The sequence below is a fragment of the Eptesicus fuscus genome, chromosome 7, assembly GCF_027574615.1.
Source record: "Eptesicus fuscus isolate TK198812 chromosome 7, DD_ASM_mEF_20220401, whole genome shotgun sequence".
Classification (NCBI taxonomy): domain Eukaryota; kingdom Metazoa; phylum Chordata; class Mammalia; order Chiroptera; family Vespertilionidae; genus Eptesicus; species Eptesicus fuscus.
This window is the reverse complement of record NC_072479.1, coordinates 46,348,033-46,371,658: the sequence shown is the minus strand read 5'-3', so window position 1 is coordinate 46,371,658 and position 23,626 is coordinate 46,348,033. Positions and strand designations below refer to the sequence as shown.

At 42.6% G+C, this 23,626-nt stretch overlaps 1 protein-coding gene across 4 annotated transcripts in view; it reads left to right on the top strand.

The window, feature by feature from the left end:
- LOC103292564 (methionine-R-sulfoxide reductase B3) overlaps nt 1–22,771 on the top strand; it is a 298,232-nt gene extending 275,461 nt beyond the window's left edge. For all 4 annotated transcript variants that reach the window (XM_054718887.1, XM_054718890.1, XM_054718891.1 and 1 more), the window contains 2 exons: nt 8,759–8,856; nt 19,641–22,771. In XM_054718887.1, the coding sequence (XP_054574862.1) occupies nt 8,759–8,856; nt 19,641–19,802 (260 nt within the window). In that variant the 3' untranslated portion in view covers nt 19,803–22,771. The remainder of the gene's footprint in view (nt 1–8,758; nt 8,857–19,640) is intronic.
- The last annotated feature ends 855 nt before the right edge of the window (nt 22,772–23,626 follow it).

The window sequence follows — 23,626 nt, the reverse complement described above, 5'->3', positions numbered from 1 at the left end:
GTGGCCCCAATCATCATGACATCTAAATGGCCACTGCCATTTAGAACTACTGGGTTGCTTTGACAACAAGATGAAAAAGCAAGGTAGCTAGTAACCAAAATAAAATCAATGCTTGAATAGTACATTGCACATAAATGTTATTAGCATTTCTTATCTTCATGAATTTTTAGAGTCTGTAGATCTATGCTAATTCTTATATATATATTTTTAACTCCCCGCTTTTTAAGATAAGTATTTAAGTACTGTTTTTATTTGAGGTACTGGCTAATAAAGCCGAAGGAAGCATGGGAGAATGTTTGCCAAAACCAATGATTTTTTTTTTTTTTGTCGTTATTACTGTTACACTATTTTTTTGACTGGAATAGTTTGCCTCTTGAGACTATTGCTTGTTTGCAGTAATGAAATGATGTCATCAGCATTTAGGGGGATACTTGTCCTTATATTTGCAATGGCAGCAGTACAGAAATACAATAAATTCTCAAACTGTATCCAACAATCAAATATAGTGCTGAAAAGTAGTCCAAGACATTTTTTCCCACCGCACCAGTCAGGGAATAGACTATCTGGACCTGCCTTGATTCTGACTCAGAGGCCATTTCGGATGTCGTATAATGTAAGTGTTAATCTCATACACTTAGCCCGTAATCACTTTGTAAGCAGCGTCGAGTCTGCGCCAGTTAAAGTTGCTAAGCCTTACATTGATTTTGGTATTTTTATCAGTAAGGTAAAAAATAATATAATTGTGGTTAGCAGAAAAATTATGAAGCCTGAAATCTGTTGCCTCCTCCCATAAAATATTAGATCAAGAGAGTAAAATCTGCACTTTATTAAAAGGAAATCTCAGCTTCCTGTCCAAAGTGATAGACTGAACATACATGTTTGTTTCCTTTTCTCTCAAGAGACCCCTTTAAAGTGAGACCAAGAAAAACAAAAGAGGAGGAGGAGGAGGATGAAGAAGGGGTGGAGAAGAAGAAACACATTGCAAAGGGAACTGGATGAGGGCAGGGGGGTCTTAAGCAGTCAAGAAATTTTAACCAATTTTTCCAAGGGGAAAAAAAGGGTGGAAATGTATTAATGGGTACAACAGATGAAAGAAATCTGTAGCCCAAAATACATACAACCGTTGTTGCAGAGACTCCCAGCAGGATTCTAACGAGGCTCAGAGAACAGATCCCTCAAGAGCAAAATGGGGACGGGTAGCGAGGTGTTTAAATGAAAGTCTAGCTCTAGCTGGTCTGGCTCAGTGGATAGAGCGTTGGCCTGCAGACCAAAGGGTCCTGGGTTTGATTCTGGTCAAGGGCATGTGCCTTGGTTGCAGGCTCCTCTCTGGCCTGGGCCCTGGTCCGGGCTTGTGCAAGAGGCAACTAATCCATGTGTTTCTCTCACATCTATGTTTCTCTCTGTCTTTCCCTCTCTCTTCTACTCTCCCTAAAAATCAATGGAAAAATATCCTCAGGTGAGGATTAACAACAACAACAAAGTAAATAAATAATAAATGAAAGTCTAAAGAACGGCTAGACTAGTTTTACGTCTTCCTCACTTTATTTTTTTTAATTTATGTTTTCAATTTTCCAGATTTTAAAAAATATCTGTTCAATCATGAATGCTTATTATACAGGGTGGGGCAAAAGTAGGTTTACGGTTGTATGTGAAACAGTTTATTTTTGTGTTATTATTTATTAATTCTTGCATTATTTTCCATATGAACAATCAGAAACCTACTTTTGCCCCACCCTATATTCTGTATACTTTTACATATGCTTGAAATATTTGTAATTAAAAATCCAAAATTAAAATGTTGAATTACAGAAAAATTTTGGACAATTATATAATTAAGTCATGGTTCAAACAAAAGATAAAAAATATGATGTGCTTTTTAATATGCGATGCAGTGTGACAAAGGGAAATCTGTTTGACTTAGGCAGCCTGGGATTATGGCAATTGGAAATATAATCCCAGGACTCTTTAGCTTTGCATATAGCCATAATGATATGAACGCTGTTCACTAGATTTTTTTATTCTTATCTTATTGATTACCAATGTCCCCCTTTTCCCCTCTTTTGCTCCCCTCCACTCAGCCCCTGCCCATCCCCAGGCCTTCCTCCCCACACCCCACCCATTTACTAGTTTTCAGCTCCTTAGAATCAATCTGCGTAAAGGCATAGAAGACTTCATTATAGTTGGGCACTGGGATGGGGATGGGAGGAGGAATACATGCAGGGAAGATCAGAGTGGAGTGGACAGTCAAATGACATGAAGATATAAGATAACCATACATTTATTTGTTCGTCAGATAGCTTTTTGCAACAACACCTCTTACGCTGTGGGCACTATTTTGTCATTGGCAATACAGCGGAGGAGAAAATAGACAGACACCCTGTTCTTATATTTTAGTTCAACAAGGTTTGAAAATAGTTAAAAATAATATAACTATAAAAAATTGGAAGGATAATGGGAGATTAGTCTACTAGTAAGTACAGAGTGTCCCTAAAAATATATACACTCTTTGAATGATTATAAAGTCAATGTTTATTAACATACAGTTCATTTCCAAAGTTGAAAAGAATCTACAAAAATGAATATTACTTTTGTCAATGCCTTTTTTCAAACTGATGACCGTTCTGGTCCAGGCACTGCTGATAGCGCAAAGCAATGGAATCACAAACATCAATTCGATTCATTTCATTTGGTTTTTGTGCCCTTAATTTGTTGAAAACCGTAAGCTTTGTCTTTTATGTGTCCTCATGAAATAAAGTCTAGTGGCACATTAGGATAAATTTCTTTGTTCAAAGCTTAGTCTGGCTTCACCCATTATTTCAAATCGGTTAAACCAGAAAAATCAGCTGTTAAAGTGTGTATACATTTTTGGGGGACACACTATATGAATTCTAAATCTTCATTGTTCAAAAGAGGGAATCAATTTATAATGTTAAAACAGTGTTGTCCAATCGTGGCAGTTTCTTTGTCTGTAGAAATGATAATGGAGACATTCTGTATCTGCATCTGTGTTGTGCAAGAGAGGAGCCACCACCTACATGTAACCATTGAGAACTGGGAATGTGGAGCAACTGAGGAACTGAAAATGTAATTTTATTTAATTTTAATTAATTTAAATTTAAATTGGAACATGTGGCTGGTAGCAACTGTATTGGACAGTACAGGTTTAAAATGAAGGAATGAAGAGCGAGCAGCATAAACATACTTTTAAAGAATTCAATAAAAAACCCGTTAACATCATTGTCTGCAGGGGTAGGGAGAATTGGAAGGGAAGAATTCACTGAGTCATTTGCAGTATATGATTTTCTATTGCATGTATTTGGTTGATTACTACTTAGACTTTTGTGTCTTTGAGGAGGAATAGAGAAACATCCTTTAAAAAATGAGATAAAAGTTATACTTGAAGTGTCAATTGAAGTGAATAATTAGTCAAGAATTGGGCTCTAAGCTTCAAAAAAAATTTTTAGCAGGGTTTCTTCATAGAGAGTTTTATTATTTGGCTTGAGGTAGTTAATAAGGTGAATAGTGTGAGATTAACACATTCTGGCTTCAGAGAAACTAAAAGCTACACATTTTGAAATATGGTCATGGAATTAGAGTGCTGTGAGAATTGGTATACACATAAAAATATAGATCTGCAAATCTCCAGCTAGTCTAATCAAAACCATACTGAAATGTATGCCCTCCTTATTAAACCATCACCCAGGCCCGAGTGGGGTTTACTGTGCTTAAGCTTATTTTGCATTTGAAGATAACAAAATATTTGTAATCACATTTCAATTCAATGAATTATTTGGTCTTGGGTCCTTTCTGCTGTGTTCAACTGATGGTTCATGTAACCAACTTACTGAGTTTTCTAGTTTTTATTTGGGGGTTTGGATAGCAATCCTTGTGAAATCAAGGTAGGAGAACCAGGGCCACATTTTCTAGACATGGTACAGATGGAATTGGCTTCAACTTGTTTATAATCTGTTGCTGGTTTTAACAACTTCAAAGATTTTTGAAAGGAAATAGGAAAAAGTTGGGCTAGAGAGTTGACGAAGTTTTTCTTAGGAGACAATTGGAGTGAAACATTTAAAAATTGTCTGCCCTAGCCAGTTTGGCTCAGTGGATAGAGTGTCGGCCTGCAGACTGAAGGGTCCTGGGTTCAATTCCGGTCAAGGGCACATGCCCGGGTTGTGGGCTCGGTCCCCAGTGGGGGGCATGCAGGAGACAGCCAATCAGTGATTCTCTCTCCCTCTCACTTCCTCTCTGACATCAATAAGAATATATTTTTAAAAATTGTCAATAGAACACTGCTTGTGGAGAGCTGTGTCATTATTCAACTCTGGGTTCAAGTAGACTCAGCACAGCTTTAATTACGCCACATTATGAGTGAAAGGGGATACTGCTTTCTACTGCAATTAAAAAAAAATCATCCTAGTGTAGATGTTAGCAAGCACCTGGAATCTAGTGTTATAACTAACTGGATCACTTGCTCATACATTTGAGATGCAAATGCATATAGTCTGGATTTGTTTCACATTATACCAGCAGCATTGTTATGTCTGCATATTGATTTGGCCTGATGGTTGGATAAAATTTCAGCAGAAGTGCCATATTCCAGCGTGTCTGCTTTAGTTGGAGTACTTGTATTTATTTGTATCCAGAGATGAGAATTCTTCGAGGGGAGAAGCTATTTGTTGAATATAAGATATTCTTGATGATAATAGGTTGATATCTTTAAAAGTACAGTTTATATTGAAATATTCCCAAATCCAATCTCATCTAGTAGAAACAAAGGGATGTGTTGGGGGTGGGATGAGCCAACTGTTTATACAGGTTTTCAATCGGCTTTTCTTTTAAAAAAGTGCATGGAATGCATCCAAAACTAATAATGTTTTGTTAGATGAGAAGACCAAAAGGGAAATCCTAAAGAAAGGAGGATGGATGATCTTTCTTTAATGTCAGAACTGACATAAACACCGCCCCCCTTTGCTCAAGATAGTTTTCTCAACAAGACCCAGATTGCTTCAGTCTTTGCCTATCACCCTTTGAAGCACTTTCCTTATTAGTAGGAGTGGGGGCAGGGTTTCCTTTGAGGATTTTTACAGCAGTGAAGAGTTCCTCCTCTAAATATTTTCACATGATGAGGGAATTCCGCTTTCAAAGTGCTGTCATCACGTGGCTTCTCCTCCATGAGACACTTTATTCCTGCATGAAGGGCCTTCTTAGTTTGATTGTCAGTAAGGACTTACCTTTCTGATGGATTCCCTTTCTGTAGAGCTGCGCTTTCTTGAAAGCTAGCAGAAGAGCTTAGCATTCTCTTGCATTAACCTCATTGGTGAAGTTGACCAGGATTCTCTTTTGAAATGTGTTTGTTTCATCACGTGGGGTTATAGTTCTCAGCATGGTTTCCCTGGTCAGTCTCCACTAATTAAGATTGGGGTGACAGGTTCAATATTCCATCTTGAAAACTACATTTCTAATATGGTGAAAAGGGACACTCTGAATTTGAAGGAGTTTTGGAATGTCCTATATTTTTAAGAGACTCTTCCGAGCCTACCTAATAATAGAGTAATATGCAAATTGACCGTACCTTCACTACACCCACAAGCCACGCCCACCAACCACGCCCACCAGGAAACCATTGCAGGGACTTTGGGGTGTGGAGGAGCCCAAGGCCGGGAAAGCCTCAAGCGGAGGCTTTCCCGGCCTTGGACACCAGCGGGGAGCCTGCACGGATTGCAGGCAACCACGGGGGGTCGGCTCCTACGATCCATAGCAGGGAGGCTGGGGTGCAGCAGAGCCAAGGCCGCCGCCCGGGGCCAAGCCCCGACCCTGAAAGAAGGCAGAAGGCGGTGGCCACAGCCAAGGCCTGGGTCCCCGGTGCTGGCAGAAAACTGGTGCAGGCAGCCAGGTGAATGAAGGTCTATTGCACGAATCTTCGTGCAAACAGGCTGCTAGTGTTTAAATAACACAATGGTAAACAACAAATCAAGTGTCAACAGTTTTCCTGGAAACATTGAATTCTTTTGAGAACCTCTATTCTGTTCTTGAATATAGTCTTCTGGAAAATTCTATAAATATTTAATTCATGGTTACAAAATGTGCTAGTATAGCTGTATGGTTTAATAGCTCATTGGAAAGCAGTTTACTTCCCTCCCCAAAATCTTTAGTCAGCAGTGATTCACAGTTGTTAGGAAAGAATTAGTATTAAGAAACCCCAAATAGAATGGGCAGTTTTCTCAACAGAATAAGTCTTTGTGGTGGTTCTAGATAAATGAATTGAAGCTTATCTATGTCCCAAGCTTGATTGCATCATTTACATCATTACTCTTGGACTTGCCCTTTGAACAGTTTGGTCATTAGAAGGTGAGAAAATCAGTTTTGTTTTGTGTGCATTCATTATCTGCATCTACCTTGAAACTCCTAAGTGTAACAGTGTAATTTACTAACTAATCCAGATACAACCTTAAACATATTTCTTAAAAACTGCCACCTCCTTCCTGCTAGAGTGTTCAGATTAATGAGCTCAGCCTTGAGCTGAGGAAGAAAGTGGAACCTAAGGAGAAAGCCCTACACTGAAGTCAGAATACCCATATTCTCCTTTTGGCTCTGGCACTACTGCTGTGTAACATTGGCAAGTAACTTATCTTTCTGTTCTCCTCCCCGCCCCCGTCCCCAAATGCTGTAGGTGAGTGACCTAAATGATCTTCCTGTTTTTACCATTCTAAGTAAATACTAAGCCTATTTCACCTACATAGAGAGGCTTCATTATAATGACTGAGCCAAGTTGCATACTCCAGTGAGAAACTGGCATTGGTATTTCTTAATCTAGTTGGTCAATAAAGGAGTATGATTATATTTTCTCTCTCCTGTGAATCTCTGTGAGGTAGCATAATTATTCATCCCATTTTTTTGTTTTTTGTTTCAGGCTCATTGGAAATCAAGTTAATAAACATTTCAGCTGTTGGTGAGCCAGACTCTGCCTTCAGAGTGCTCACCACCGGGTCAGGAAGGAGGGCAGGCAAACACATCACAAATCCAGTGAGATGAGCAGAACAAGACGAGTTATATAAGATGCAGGGTAGCATGAAATATATATATTTCTTTGTACCTATTTTTAGTTCTAAAAATAGGAAAATGTATGTGGGGGGAGCGGTGTAGAGGCAGCTTTATGGTAAACTAAAAACAAAACAAGCACTCCTAATTCTTTACCTGTTTTCTATTGAATCAGTTATGTCCCCTCATAATATTAGTTGTCATACACTGCAATCAAATGAATTATGACATGGGAGGTTACAAAATACAGAATGTTCTCTTTCTTTTCATAAATAAATTTTTTTATCAGTGTCCTCAGACATCACCATTAAACTCCTCTTTACTAGCTATTGGCACTTCTGTCACTGAACAGAGAACACCTAAATGTGTCAAGTAATCATTATAAACCAAATACTGTCACCTAGAATATGTTCAGATTCTCCTTAGAATTTAGACAATAGGGAAAATTGAGTTTTCTAGAGGATGCTGGTGTGTCTTAGCATAATTAATTTTTGGGGAAAGTTATAACTAGAAGGGTAGGGTCTTCCTGGTGATTTGCAGCAATCTTGAACTCAAATCAAGGAACTGGAGAGTGTTCACGGGGTTGAATCTAGCGCTGACTATGAAAGCTATATTGTTGTGTTGTGGGGATGGGGAGCTTGGGAGGGAGTTTCTTATAACATTTTGGCCTGAGCTAATTTGTTTTGTTTGAAACTGGAAATAGTATTGTTGAAGTTTGCATTCTGTTTTCTTTCAATAGGTTTTTAAAAGGTTTCCTCCTTTCTGCAGGAATAAATTTGGCTTCTGAAAAAGAAAAAAAAAATTGCACCAGCAATTCAGCAACATTGCACCTCTTTCATCATTTTGGGGATGCAGGCTTCAGCTCAGTAACTCCCGACATATTTTCTGGAAACATGTAAAAACATGCCCATAAGTACTGAACATAAAACCTGACTTTACACTCATAAACATTTGTATATTCTTATGGTCCATAAGTACTGAACATAAAACCTGACTTTACACTCATAAACATTTGTACAATCTTATGGTCCATTTACCATTGAGTTTCTTAAAGCTGTGTGCATATTTTAAAAGTCATTAGAATAAATGAAAATTGGAACAAGATGCTATTTGAGAGAAGGTGCTACACAGAAATGCTGAAGAACACTGTTCTATGACTTTCTCCTGTGAAATGAGCAATGAGCAAGCCTCTTGCCCCCAAAATAGATAGAAGCAGAGCTTCCCAGGTATCCCCACCCCAGGAAATTAAGTATTTCTTTTTTTTGTATTTTAACCATCCAAACTAAGTGATGAAAATGCGTATTTCCTAAGGAAGTGTGGATAGTTGAAAAGTCAACATCCAGACCCATTGGATTGTATGTTGGAAAATGGCACATTGTTAGGGTCATAGTGCTTCAGGGCTGTGCCCAGTGACCCTGAACATAAAAGAGAGAAGAGAAAGTGGTGAGAGAGAGCTTTATAAATCCAGGGATGCTCTAGAAAACTACTAGATGGTCTAAGAATGTCTCATGAAACAGAAAATCCCAATGCAACTGTAATCTGAGTGTGAGGAAAAGGTTATTCTTAAAAAAGAGTCGCACTCTTGCAAAATATATTAGCCGTTAACTATTAACTTTTTTTGTTCAAGTTGAAAAAGGTAAGCATGATCTTGCATTCTAACGCCAAGGCTTTTTTCTCTCCTCTCTCCGGTTTGGGTCTTGTGCCGGCTCTGCCCCAGGTTGGCCTTCATTCCACGACGTGATCAGTTCTGACGCAATCACACTCACTGACGACTTTTCCTACGGGATGCACAGGGTGGAGACTAGCTGCTCTCAGGTCAGTTCCCTCCCTCCCCTGAAACCCAGTGCTCATTCTGCATTGCACACACTTCAAAGATTCCTGGTTTTGCTAAATACAGCAACAAAGCCAAGTGAATGACTGATCCAAAAAGGAGCAGGCGACCACAATGAAGTCTCTATGAATCCTAAGGGTACCTGTCTTCACGTGTTTAGCAAGTCTAATTACATGCCAGTCATTGGCTTCAACATGATTAGACAAAATCATTGGTAGGGAAAATCATTGTCAGTTGACTCAATAGAGGAGAGAATAGGCTATTCTTAGGACATATGAAGACTTCATTCCGTGGCCTTATGTCATCTGATGTTTAGGTCTTCTCCCTGGGGTTGGTTCTGTGCACTCATTGTTCAGTCATCTTACCTCTAATGGTATTGATCCAAACACAGTGAACAGAGACCCCATAAACAGCTTTCTTTGGGTGGGTGTGAGGAGGTAGGGTGGAGACTGGCTGTAGGAAGAGGAAATTCAATGGTAGGCTGTATGAGTGCAGAGTGGGAATACGGGATATGGTCATTTCTTCCTTATTTCTCCAGGAATATAGACTGATCCTCATATCCAGGGATGTTCTAATTCATTCCTTTTACTCTGCTCTTACCCCATTTACTCTGCTGGCTCTACGAGAGAAAATGGGGAGGCAAAAATAGTTAACCTGCCATCCCAGTCAAAAGACTTGAATATGTGGGTATCTGATCCTTAAACCTAGAGATGTAGCTAGAACCTTCTTGCACATAAAATGAGAGCAACCACACATTCCATTCTGTATAGGGAGTCCTGTTCTTATAGGCTTGAAGTAAAATGGAAAGTCTGAGTATTGTGACACTGAAATTCATTGATACTACCAAGTATTTTGTTGGGGGATGTCTGTTGCATATATTAAAGGTAAAGGGGGCACAATCAGGCAGCTGTAATAGCAAAGTGATTGTCACATGGGCCTCCCTCAAAATTCTTCTACCTGCCCTTTAACCCCCTCCACCAGGCACAAGAGTTTTAGGGAGTAGGTGGCATATTTACTACCAAGTGGGGAGGGAGTTTGGTTTGACCCTAACCATCTGATGAATTTCTGTTTTCATTTTTTTAAAAATAAGTTTACTGTCTTCAAGTATGAGAGCTACTCTCTCTTTGAAAAGCAGATTTCTTATTTTCCAGTCACATTTTCAGTTCACTCTTGTTTCTCAAGTATGAGTCTCTAAGCAAGAGAGTGGGACTTTGTGAAGCTGGTCTCACCTCCTGAGATTCTAATTTAATTGGTTGGGGGAGGCCTGAACATCAGCATTTTTAAAGCCCCTCTGGTTAATACTCACAATAACCTTATTAGGTACATATTTTCATTCTCATTTTACGGATGAGGAGATGGAGGCATAGGAGAACAGTTACATTTGTGTAAATTACATAGATTTAAGAGGCAGAACTGAGATTGAATTTGGCCATTTAGCTACAGAGCTCTTTACGGTGCTTAAATTGATAGAGATAGCTAGCTAGCTAGATAGGTGATAGATAGATAGATGCACCATAAACAGTCACATTGAAATAAGAAAAAGAAATCCTATGATCCCCCAGCAGTTAGTTTAATTCAGTTCAGTTTTGAAGCCAACTGAATTTTAATTGATATTTTTATTATAACTGCCACAAAAACAAATTATGACTACCCAGGAATCTAAAATATTTGACAAAAATAGTAACTTGATAGGATGGTACACAGTAATTTATAACTTAGGCACATACATAATACTTAGTAAGCCTCTTAGTAAGGCTAATAGTTTTTCTTTTTTTTTTTTTTTAAAGATTTAAAAAAATATATATTTTATTGATTTTCCACAGAGAGGAAGAGAGAGGGATAGAGAGTTAGAAACATCAATGAGAGAGAAACATAGATCAGCTGCCTCTTACACACCCCCTACTGGGGATGTGCCCGCAACCAAGGTACATGCCCTTGACCAGAATCGAACCTGGGACCCTTGAGTCTGCAGGCCGACGCTCTATCCACTGAGCCAAACCGTTTTCAACAGTTTTTCTTTTTAAAAAATCTTTATTGTTGAAAGTAGGTTAATAGTCCCTCCCTCCCTCCCTCCCTCCCTCCCTCCCTCCCTTCCTTCCTCCCTTCCTTCCTTCCTTCCTTCCTTCTACCTTAAAGGCTGTTAAATGACTGTTTTTCTCCTTTTTCACTTAGAGCCCACTTTCAAACATTGAGTCACATGAAAACTGAATTAAAAAGGTACAGAAAAAAGTGAGGCATAAGATAACTTTCCTGAAGGCCCTACTCTCTGATGGCTTTGTGACTAATTCTTAAAATTCACAGATGGAATAAACTTCTTTCTCTGTGCCAGCCACAGAGGTAGCACCATCTATATTATAAAAGGCCAGTGGCCATGACGCCATAACGCCCAAATGACCGGTCACAAGAGGTGCATCGATGGGTCCCATGGTGGCAGTGGGAGGGACTCTGGGTCCCACAGTGGCGATGGGCAGGACTCTGGGTCTTGCGCGATTTTGTGCGCTGGGCTTCTAGTTAGTAATAAAGAAAAGACCATGAAGGTGACCAAAGAGAAATGAAATTCACAAACTGCCATAATTAGACAAACTTCATAGAAGGATGTCAAGCTAACCCAGCTGTAGCTCTCAGCCCCTGGTTAAAGGCCTGGGTGACGGTTACTGCAACGGTTGGGTGAAGAACTAACACTGGCCTGTTTCGTTTCAGCTTCCTTTTCCACTGCCTTTATTTCTCATATTTAAAAAGTGGCCCTAGCTCAGTGGATAGAGCATGGACCTTCGGACTGAAGGGTCCCAGGTTCGATTCAGGTCAGATGCCTGGGTTGCAGGCTCAATCCCAGTAGGGGGCGTGCAGGAGGCAGCCAATCAATGATTCTCTCTCATCATTGATGTTTCTCTCTCTCCCTCCCCCTTTCTCTCTGAAATCAATAAAAATGCTTAAAAAGGTAAATAAAAGTGTTTGACCCTTTCTTAAACGAAAGCTTAAGTTTAAAGCGAAATAAGCCAGTCAGAGAAAGACAAGTATTACATGATCTCACTCGTATGTAGAATCTAATGAACAAAATAAACTGATGAACAAAATAGATCTAGAGACATAGAAGCATGGAACAGACTGCAGAATCTCAGAGGGAAGGCAGGAAAGGGTAGGCGGTGGAAAGAGATCAACCAAAGAACTTGTATGCATATAAACATAACCCATGGACACAGACAATAGTGTGGTGAAGGCCTGGGGGAGAAGGATTGGAGGGGGGCCTAAAAGGGGTTAATGGGGGGGGGTGGTAAGGGGAGAAAGTTTTAAGTTTAAAGAGAAGAGGGAAGGAAATTTGTTCCTCTAAGGCATGTGTAAAAACACATGGTTTGCAAAGTAAGTTCCGTGTACAAAATAATCGGGTTCCAACCCCAAAAATGTTTGCTGGATCCTTCCCCATGTGAATAGAGCAGGGGACGCCTGTCACACAGGTGGAGTGCGAGCTCCCTGAATTGAAGGGTGCCGGTGCCTTTCACATCCGGTTCTTTGTCTTTTAATTTGTGTTTCACACACAAGTTTATTTTCCTTTCTTACATTTCCCTTTAGTTTTCTTTTTTCCATTTTTTTCATTCGTCCTTTTTATCTTGACTTGAAAAAAACACACCAAAACTGCTTTAATGGTTTCCATACCAGAGTAACCACTTGTATTTTACTTCCCAGTTTCTCATGCTCAACATGAGTGTTCATTATCAGTTTATCTTCTTTTGCCTTCAGTTCTTTCAGTTTATGTAGTCTCTCCCCCTACTCGCAACCTCTTCCATTCTTTTGTTATGTTTCCTTTTTGATATGACAGTGTGTGGGGAAACTCCTCTTTCTAAATATCTTGTTGCATTTTTGAATTCACATGTCTTGTACTTTCTCTGGACTGAATTGCATCGATGTGGTTTGTGTTATAAAGACTCTGTTAGAGGCTTGTAGCATCTCATAGACAGTCTCAGTTGGACCTATTATGAGAACTACTTCTTTCCTTGTAGTAAAGGCGCAGTATCTAAACATGAAGACTCTTTTACCGCCAACTTATACAAATGAACTGAACTTCCATGATGAAACTGTTAAACTCAACATTACTGCCTGGCAATATGGCGATTTTTTTTTTTTTTTTTTTTTTTGTCTGTTGGACCCCGATTCTTTTCTTTCCTTTTTTTTTTTTAAATCCTCATCGAGGACATGCTTGAGAGAGAGAGAGAGAGAGAGAGAGAGAGAGAGAGAGAGAAACATTGATGTGAAAAACACCAATTGGTTGCCTCCCATACCTACCCCAATTGGGGATTGAACTCACAACCTTTTAGTGTACGGGACGACTCTCCAACTAACTGTGACAGGCGTCCCCTGCTCTGTTCACATGGGGAAGGATCCAGCAAACATTTTTGGGGTTGGAACCCGATTATTTTGTACACGGAACTTACTTTGCAAACCTTGTCTGACCGCTTCTCTCTAATCCTCCAACCCAGGCAGGGCTGGTTCCTAATTCTTCCTGTAATACTTAGGATTTTTTTTGTGTGTAATATGGATCACACCATGCAGTGAATTAGGCCTCATACTTGGGTAGGAGCTGTAACCTAGCACCTCTTTATACAACATTGTAGTTTTCCCATGCGTCCAGTGACTTCTTAGGTAACAATATTTTAGTACAATTTTATTGAGAAAGTTAAGCTCAATTCAGCACTATCCCCATTTTTCAGAGGAACATTGCAGCCAGGCCCTTCTCTAAGGATTGCTGTGTGAGAAGCCTGGCTCACTGCCGGATCTTAGGGTGATAGCCTGGAAAACAAGCAGGGCCTCACGACTTCACCAGGGTTCCCGTTGTGGGGAATAGGAGACACTGTTACCTTCTGATTTCTGTGGCAACCACACTTGTTTTCTTTCACTATCCCACCTATTGAGTTGAGGAGTTATATTCCAGTTACCTCTTCCAAAGAGGATCTTTGTCTTCAATTTGCCCACGTTTGGTGGGCATATGTACTTAATTGCTGGCTGGAGCAATTTCCTAACAATTTTCAGTTATAGAATTTTTTCCTTAATTTTATTTAATTTACAGCTTCCAGTTAATGATAAAGCACATTGCTTCTATTCCAGTTGCACTGACTACTAGGAGTAATTGTCTGACCGCTTCTCTCTAATTTTTCAACCCCAGCCTGTTAATCAGTGTTTTGCCAGGAGTTTAAATTCAGTGCAGAGGCAAGAGTTGCATGGTTTATGCTGTAGTTCAGAGAAGTCAGGCCCTCCTGGAAATGCTTCCTTCTTTAGATCAAAATTCTACATCTGAAGCAAATGGGAGACCAGTAAATCACAGAACTTTTTGTAATGATCTTTAAGGAAACCATCAGGACCCTGAGTTTACCCGAGTTGGAGTTTGCTTGTGACTGTTGTTACTGCTTGAATCTATAGTAGGGCCCCTCAAGTTTGTTTCAGATCATTATTAATTTCTCCTAACTCAGCCAAATCAACAGAAAGGTAAATATCCACCAATGCAAAGTATTTTTCAAAAGTTAAGCAGTTTTTGGTAAAACCCCAAACCTTATTAATCTTTTGCAGATGACAGTCCATATATTGCTGATGATTAAAGATACCCATGTGTTACAATAGGGTTGCAGACGCACAGCCCATCTCTCTTTTTCTTGATCTTTCAGTAAAATTATAATGCTAAACTGGTGACTTTACAATCGTTTCCTTGGCAAAAGATTACTCTCGTAAGCACAGAGGAAAAGAGCCCTACTCACACACAAGTGTCTTCAATAACGGTGGGAGAACACAGGATACTACTGGCATAGTAAATTGCCTTTCTTCTGAAAACTCTTTCTCCTTCCCATCCTGCTCCATGTGCCCAAGTGTAAAAGCACCGCTTTGAAACTACTTCATCTTGTAGATCAAACACGTAAGAGAAAATGACAATAATAAAGCCCCAAACATCCTAGGAATAGCTGGGAGAAAACCCTCTAGGACAGTTGGAAATACATCAGTGCGGAAGTATGCAGCTATGTTGAGTGCACTACTTGTGTTTCTTATGCACACGAGTGGGAACTGCAGTCGGATTTTAAGGAATTATGTTAAAATTGATGCTCAATCACTTTTCTTTGGGGGAGGGGAGTCCTTTCCCTTGGTTCTCTCCAGGTTCCCTAGTTGCCAACTTTTCTGAGTGGGAGGCTTAGACGATAAAGGATTCTTGTGGGGATTTTTAAGTTTCCTCTTCAACAATTATCTCCTGTTTCTTCAGAATGGGAGCTAGAAGAGTGGTGGTTTGTATTTTACCTATAAAATACAGAAATACATAATCATTTTAAAACAGCTTTCAAAAAGCACACCAAAGATTCTACCCTGAAATAAATAATTAACAGCAGGTTTCTGAGATTTCTTCATCGGGCAACTAGTTTATTTCAGTTACAACCAGGTGTGCTGAGAGATCCCAACACATTGCCAGTTGGCTGGGGCCAGGGAGGCAGACCTTGCAGGCGGCTAAAGAAACAACGCATCACTGACAACTTCCATTCATCATCCCGGCTTCGGCCAGGGGTAGAAGCTGGAAAGAATGGTCTCCATGTGCGCTCTCGGGGAGGAGTCTTCAGGGCTTGTGCACTTTTGAAAGAAACCCGGCAATAGTCTTTTATGTGAGACTACATGTGCCTGGGAGGACACAGACAGGGCACTGTGTGGTTCGGCTTCCCTCTTACAAATGGCCTCTCTGCTTTGCAGGCAATGGGGGTGGACAGGTGTGTGGTGGCACAGATACAACGGAACACCTTGCTATGTGGTGACATGTTGCTCCTTTCTGTCATCGGAGCTAGGTGTGAATCTTGCAGAACGTCTTGTGGCAAGCACGGGGATGCCATCGGTCCCTTTTTCACACCTTTGCTGAGGATTTCTTACCCCCTCCCCACCCATTGTAGGTGTTTGCAAATGATGTAATTTCTCTTCCTAGCCTCCTCCCTATGTCTTTTGCTTGGGACATCTAGGGACATCTAGAATCTGTGTTTTCCTTTCTGTTTAACCAAAAGACTAGTTCCAGATTTAGCAAATGAAACGGCAGACCAATAACCAACTCAGTTCAACAGATTAAATTATTCTAATCTGGAATTTTGACAAATGATTTGGAAAATGGGGACCATACAAATACTCCTAAAGGCTTCAAGTCAGTCCCGACTGTGCTTTACTTTTGGAGGAAGGTAAATAGAACTGTTTTCTAAATATGTCCAAGAGATGATTAATAAAGGCAGTATCATTTATTTTGCCCCATAGCTGTACTCACTCATTAAAAAATAAAAACCTATCTGAGGCTTTTATGTGAAAACTCCACCTCTCAGATGCCAAGTGATCAAAGTGCCGAGCTGCATGTGAGATCCGTAATTGTGCTCACACGGCCACTGAGGGCACTGGCTCCTGCTGCCTGCTCGCTGACTGTTCTGGCAGCAGGAATAGGTGTTTTCCTGTGTCCACTGGGGAAGCACATGTATTTTTTTTACTGGTGCATCTTAGCTGCTGATGCCTGAAAATTTGGCCTCAATTGTTTATAGAAAGGAAAAGCAATCTGAGCTGTCAGCCTTGATATTACCTAAACCTGCATAGAATGTGGTAAAATAATGCAAGATTTGTTTTGTAGGCCTGTTTCATATTTTCCAGGCAATAGATCAAATCAGTTCAGGGTTCATTTTTAGTTCTTTAACAAGCTGACGCAGTGTGCTGGCAGTAAAATAAGAATGCACTTTCACATGGAAGTGCCACAGAGACCAACTTGCTCTTTGTGCTATTTATTAATAACTAGAGAACCCTCAAGAATTCAGTTCAGCACTTTTGATGGGAAAACTGAGATTCTAGTTCTTTCTTGTGTAATGAGCACCATCTCCATTTGGTATCTTAGCCTTATTCCCTTGTCAATTCCTACTTTCTTTTTCTGCAGTTTACAAGTGTTTTACACAACAAACAAGCCATGAGAAGAGTGAATAAATCATCTATATGCCTTTTCTCTCACATTCTTCCCTAAATCTTGACTCTTCCATATGTTGGAAATGCCCTCCCCTACATACCCACTCCTTGACTTCTTACACCAAAGTCACCCCAGGAAAGCCACCCCTGACCACCATACCTAAAATGCCAGCCCTCAAACCTGACACTTTATGTCACTGTTTTTTTCTCCTTAGCCTTTATTTCCATGGTCACACTTGACCATTTCTTTGTGTCCTTGGGTCCGGATTATCTGTCTCTCCATCTGGAATATAGGCTCCATGAGGACAAGGATCGTCCTGTATCTGAGATTTCTTTGTCGGGCAACTATTTCAGCCGGCGTTCCATATCCTATGTAATAAAAGAGTAATATGCAAATTGACCATCACTCCAAGACACAAGATGGCTGCCCCCTAAGATGGCTGCCCCCATGTGGTCAAAGATGGCTGCCCCCATGTGGACACAAGATGGCCACCACAAGATGGCCTGCAGGGGAGGGCAGTTGTGGGCAATTAGGGGTGACCAGGCTGGCAGAGGAGGGCAGGTGGGGGAGACCAGGTCAGCAGGGGAGGGAAGTTGGGGGGGACCAGGACTACAGGGGAGGGCAGTTTGGGGGGGGGCAGGCCTGCAGGGGAGAGCAGTTGGGGGGACCAGGCCTGCAGGGGAGGGAAGTTGGGGGGTAGACCAGGCCTGCAGGTGAGGGCAGTTGGGGTGGGAGCAGGCCTGCAGTGGAGGATAGTTGGGGGGGGGACCCAGGCCTGCAGGGGAGGGCAGTTGGGGGGGGGGGACCCAGGCCTACAGGGGAGGGCAGTTGTGGGTGATCAGGCCATCAGGGAGGGCAGTTAGGGTTGACTGGGCCAGGAGAGGAGGGCAGTTGGGGGAGACCAGGTTTGAAGGGGAGGGCAGTTGTGGACAATCAGGCCAGCAGGGAGGGCAGTTAGGAGTGACCGGTCCGGCAGAGGAGGGCAGTTGGAGGAGACCAGGTCTGCAGGGGAGGGCAGTTGTGGGCAATCAGGCCAGCAGGGAGGGCAGTTAGGGGTGACCGGGCCAGCAGAGGAGGGCAGTTGGGGGAGACCAGGTCTGCAGGGGAGGGCAGTTGTGGGCAATCAGGCCAGCAGGGAGGGCAGTTAGGGGTGACCGGGCTGGCAGAGGAGGGCAGTTGGAGGAGACCAGGTCTGCAGGGGAGGGCAGTTGTGGTCAATCAGGCCAGCAGGGAGGGCAGTTAGAGGTGACTGGGCCAGCAGAGGAGGGGAGTTGTGGGAGACCAGGCCAGCAGGGAGGGCAGTTAGGGGTGACCGGGCCAGCAGAGGAGGGAAGTTGGGGGAGACCAGGCCAGCAGGGGAGGGCAGTTACGGGGGACCAGGTCTGCAGGGGAGGGCAGTGGGGGGGGACAGGCCTGAAGGGGAGGGCAGTTAGGCATGACTAGGCCAGCAGGGCAGGGAAGTTAGGGGTGACTGGGCCAGCAGGGGAGGGCAGTTGGGGTGACCAGGCCAGCAGGGGAGGACAGTTAGGGGCAATCAGGCCATCCGGGGAGCAGTTAGGCGTCGATCAGGCTGGCTGGGGAGTGGTTGGGGTGATCAGGCTGGCAGGCAGAAGCGGTTAGGGGCAATCAGGCAGAGGCAGGTGATCGGTTGGGAGCCAGCAGTCCTGGATTGTGAGAGGGATGTCCAACTGCCCGTTTGGGATCGGGCCTAAATGGGTTGTCGGACATCCCTCAAGGGGTCCCAGATTGGAGAGGGTGCAGGCTGGGCTGAGGGACACCCCCCCTCCCATGCACGAATTTCGTGCACCGGGCCTCTAGTATATTTATCAAATGAATGAATGGAAGTCATTTGTCCCAGGCTTTGGTTTCTTTGTTACATGATGAATGATGTGTTTTCACAGCCTGTTTGAATGTGGTGCACTAAGGTCTCTGTAGACTTCACCCCTGTCCCTGCCGACAAAGGTCTGAGTGTGGCCTATGGTCTCCTGGAGTCAGACTCAGCGTCAGGGCCGGCAGTGCAAGGCTTCATTCAGTGAGCCAGCCTTTTTTGAGACATTTTCTCTGGGCTGAGTTTCCCTTAAACACCATCAAAATCAACCTTCTATCTCTGTCTGGATTATGTGCCTATTCTCCTTCCCCAGCATTTTGGATAGTAGAATGGATTTGAGCTAAACAGCTTATTCCTTCTTCACATAATAATGCAGTTCATGCGAGCAAAGAAGCCAGCATGGCCCTCCACCTATGGGAAGCCTGGAAACAAGACTTGGTGGACTAGCGACGTTTGCATTCGCCACACTTGCAGTCCTGGCGCCCTGGACAAATGCATTGAGCCTCGCCCCGTGCTTCTCTGATGTTAAGTTTTACTGCCCATGAAGGCAAACATCACCTCCGTCACGGCCAGTTAAATAGTATCTTTTACAGTGGACTTCTGCATATCTGAAACCCACCCATCCAAAGCCAAAAGTATTGCCGGAGGGGAGAGATTTTATTCTGCCATGTTTCTTACAAGAGGAGATCAAGGGTCAACTCAATTCATAAAATTACTGCAGTCATTTTTCAGCTGGCTGAGAGACTTCACAGATCAAAAAATACAGTGGCTCCTAAATGATTTCTGATATGCACAATTCTAGTGTTTTTTCTTCTCAGCATGTGGTGCAGAGCCTGCCCGAAACCATCTTTGCAGCTATTGACAGGCGGATTAGAAATCATCCGCGATGGTTTCCATCGTTTCTCTGCAGGCTGGTCACCCATTTAAACTGCTTAATGCGCGCTCCGCTCAGAGCCTGCTTTCTACACGCTCTTCCCTTACCTGTTGCTCTTCTCTTCCAGTGTGGTGCTCACCTTGGCCATATTTTTGATGACGGGCCCCGTCCAACCGGCAAAAGATACTGCATCAACTCGGCCTCCTTGTCTTTCACACCTGCAGAGAGCGCCGCCGCCGGGGGTGGTGGGGCCAGCAGCCCAGCCCAGGCGGACAAGGCGGAGCTGTAGAGCCCGGGGCTGGAGGGAAACAAGTGTACTTAATGCACAGCTTATTAACAGAATTCAGAGTTGTCTATCTTAGATATATTTTTTAAAAAAACAAAACAAAACAGGGTCAGTTTTGTGCTATTGATATATTTCTTCTTTTGCTTAAACAGAGGCCCTGACCGCCACTGTATTTTGCTATTGACTAGATCCGGAACTGTTTATAACCTTAGCGAGCTGAGACAGTTTTGTGAAACTTCTTCACAAGCCACTTCAGTACCATTTGGCATAATTTTCCCCATCACATAGCTTCTTTTGAGATTTGTTTCCCCCCAACGTCAGGGGCAGCCGTGAAAGTGGAGATCTCCAGGCGCTGTAGGGGCCGGAGCTCAGAATGCGGGGAGCAGGGAGGAGACCTGTGAGACACATGGCCCCGGGCATTTCACAGATAAGGATGGAGTGATGTCTCCTGAGACTTCTTAGCTTTGTGGACTGTTTGAGCTAAGGTCGTTTATTCTCACTAAAAGGGTGTGAAGGTCTAAAGTCTTTCCTTATGTTAAATTGTTGCCAGATCTGAGGGGGCGCAAGGAGCGTTGTGGCAGAGAAGTAAACATTACCTCACGGTGAGGCCTTTACTTTATTTTCCATTGAAAACTTTGGAATGTAAGACAACTGTAAAATGTGGAGCCCCATTTTGCCCAGAGTTCACAAAGAAGAACACCTGCCCTTGCCTTGTAGGAGTCCGTCCCTGCACACCTAATACCAGCTGAGTCTGGAAGGGCGCGCTGGTGAATTCCACTGTGCACACTGAAATATCGGGAACAAGCATTTCACCAGGCAGCAGAAACAAGAGAGCAGAGGAGTCCCAAGAGGATGTCCCCGGGGGCCAAGTAGCCAGTATTAGGCAGGAGAGCTGACAGGGTCCTGCAAGTAGCAAACAGCACCCAAAGGGAGGGACTCTGTGCACAGGTTCAGGTGAGCTCTGGAGAGAGGGTGGTAGTTAACATAGGAATAGCCAGGAGTCGAGTCACTGATCTGCTGTGTGGCAAGAGACAAGCCATTTAGCCTCTCCATGCCTCCTCTTCATGTATAAACTGAGACATACATTATTTGTAAAATAATCGACACTCTCAGGGCAAAATTATTATCTTGCTACACAGTGAAGATCAGTGTTGTGAAATTAAACTGATCTGGTTCTAATAGCCCTTGAGGCTGAAACCCAGGCATTTGAAATGGAAAGAAGTAGAGAGGAGGCTGACTTAGCTGATTGGTATGGAAACAGTTGGGCTAAGAGCCAGAAATGTTTCTTTGTAGCAGTGTGGCTGGTTTTACTCCAAGGAGCCCTGCTCAGCTGCTGTAGAACATTCAGGCTGGTGGGATGGCTGTCATTGTGCACGGATATGAGCCGTGCTGATACAAGTTGGTATCGCCGCCACCAGGTGTGCAGGTTCAGTTTTTATGGCTGATATATTTTGTCTCTGTGGCCTTGAACACTAATCCTGAAATGTAGTTTTTGGAAAAATATTATTTTTGTAAATCGTTGGAGACATGAAAATTGACATCTTTCCTGATATGCACCAAGACAAAAATAAGAAAGAGGGACACCTGACAATTTTAGAGGAAGAATGAGAAATTAAAATGGAAAGTTGTGACAAATCAAGATGTCAGTGTGGTCATGTCTGCATTCTTCTATGTCTCCACCAGCTTCCTGGGGAGGCCCTGAGGTCCTGGTGACTCCTGGTCCTCGAGGCCCGGCCTCGCAATTCCGGATAAGTTATGCTCGTCTTCCCTCACGGCCAGGTGTTTCCCCTCAGGCCAGGGTCGCTGGGGAATTTGCAGGTTTCACTCCCCTGTAGACATGAGATATAAAATTTAAGATCATTGAAGCCTCAGCATCCAGACAGTTTTAGAAGCTGTTCCCGACCTCACAGAGGGAGCCCCAGCATTATCCAGTGACCCAACGATCCCATGTGGAGTCGGCCAAAGAAGTGGGTCTCCCCGGGCATTTCCTGCCACAGTGTGAGCCTGTCCTTTGGGGGTCCACGCAGCACTTCTCACATCCCCCGAGTTAGGTGTGGTGGCCTGCCCTGGGGTCCCTTGGACACGAGCCACAGTGTTGGGATAGACAAGGAAGATAAATGAGGGGCTTCTTTCCTCTCCCCAGAGACTCTAGGTTCTTACTGTTCCTTCACTTTTATTGTAGGGCTTAACATTTCCCTCAGAAAACTGTTTCTAATCCTTAGTCTTTGTTTCATGGGAAGCCAGTTTTTATTCTACCACGTTTCCCAGCATCAACTTTAAGAAAAATGTAGCATCCATCGGAAAAAAAAAAAAAAAAAAAGTGGTTTGATTCCAGATTGCTTTTGAGTTTAAGTGGTATCAAATTTCAGTATATTTCTGTCTTATGTTAAGGAAATATATTACTAAAATGTCAGTGAGCAATAATGTCAGCTGTCGAGCACTAGATTTATTTTTGCAGGATATGGAGTGCAATGAACGGAGTCAATATGGCGAGGTGTATGTGATCTGTGGGAGTTATGCCATTGAGCATAGGAAATGCAGGGGACCTTCCCTCTCTGCCCCAGTCCTTGCTGTACCGTTAGGAGACGCAGACTTCTGCCGTGTGTACAAAGTATGGCCAGACAATCATGCAGAACAGGTCTGAAGAAAGCAGCAGTATATATCGTATTAGAGGACATTTCTATGTATTTTAACCTTGTACTTCTCAGATGCATTTACATTCTTAATGCAAATAACATAGTAATTTAAAAGCCTCTCCATGTTAACTGAATTGAAAATGTCTTGCTTTAAATACAGAATACAACAGATTACTATTTGTTCAGAAGGACAAATATTCTTTTTGCCTTAGATAGCTTTGTAATAATTTTTTCTCAAACGATTCAAAACTTTTGAAAATGGTGTGAAATTTTCATTAGAAAATCCCTTTCCTATGTTTATTGTATACAATAATTATGCAATAAAATTTCTTTATAAAAGTGTTTTCTTGTCTGATTCCTAGACTCCTCATTTTTAGCACAGATATGTGGACCATCCATTGGAGTTTGCAGTAGGCTGCTCTCCTGACCTCCTCACCTGGCTGACAAACCTGTAGTTTGCATAGAGGGCCTTTTACCTGTGTGGCCTTTGCAAGCTGGGGCTCTAAGTGTAGGGTGGAGTCCCAGAACCCAGGAAAGGCCTCCGGGATTCGGAAGATTGGAGGAAAGAGAAACACTTGCCGAATTACTCCACCTTCACCTCACCTCAGCAGAAACTTCAGCAGTTTGTCTGTGTTTTTCTGCTTCAAATATGGACTTTGGGGAGTTTCATCCTGATAGAACTCTGTGGATAAAAATACAGGAATGATACCATGCTGATGCCTAGGTTTCCGTTAAACAATTTGACAGGAGACTTACACTGTTCTCAAGAATTGGTCTCTAAGGAAATACATAAGGAGTTGCCCGTTGCTCACAGATGAGTTTACCTTTAAAATCATCTCTGCAGAAGCGTTTCTGTACACAGCCATGCATCACATAATGTTTAGGTTAACGATGGACTGGATCGACATGATGATGACCGCACAAGATGGTCCCACACCAAACGTGTAGTCTCCAGACTGCAGCATCAGTATCACCTAAAAAATTGCTACTAATCCAGGTGTTCAGGCCTCTCGCACTCACTGCACCAGGAATTCTGGGTTGGGCCCTCACAATCTGTGCTGTAGCAAGCCTGCCATGCGATTCTGGTTCTTGTTCAAGTTTGAGAACCGGTGCCTTGGAACTTCTAGTGATAAAAATTCAATTAATACTACTTTTAAAAGCATTTCTATCTGACTGCCCCCTCCCCCCAAA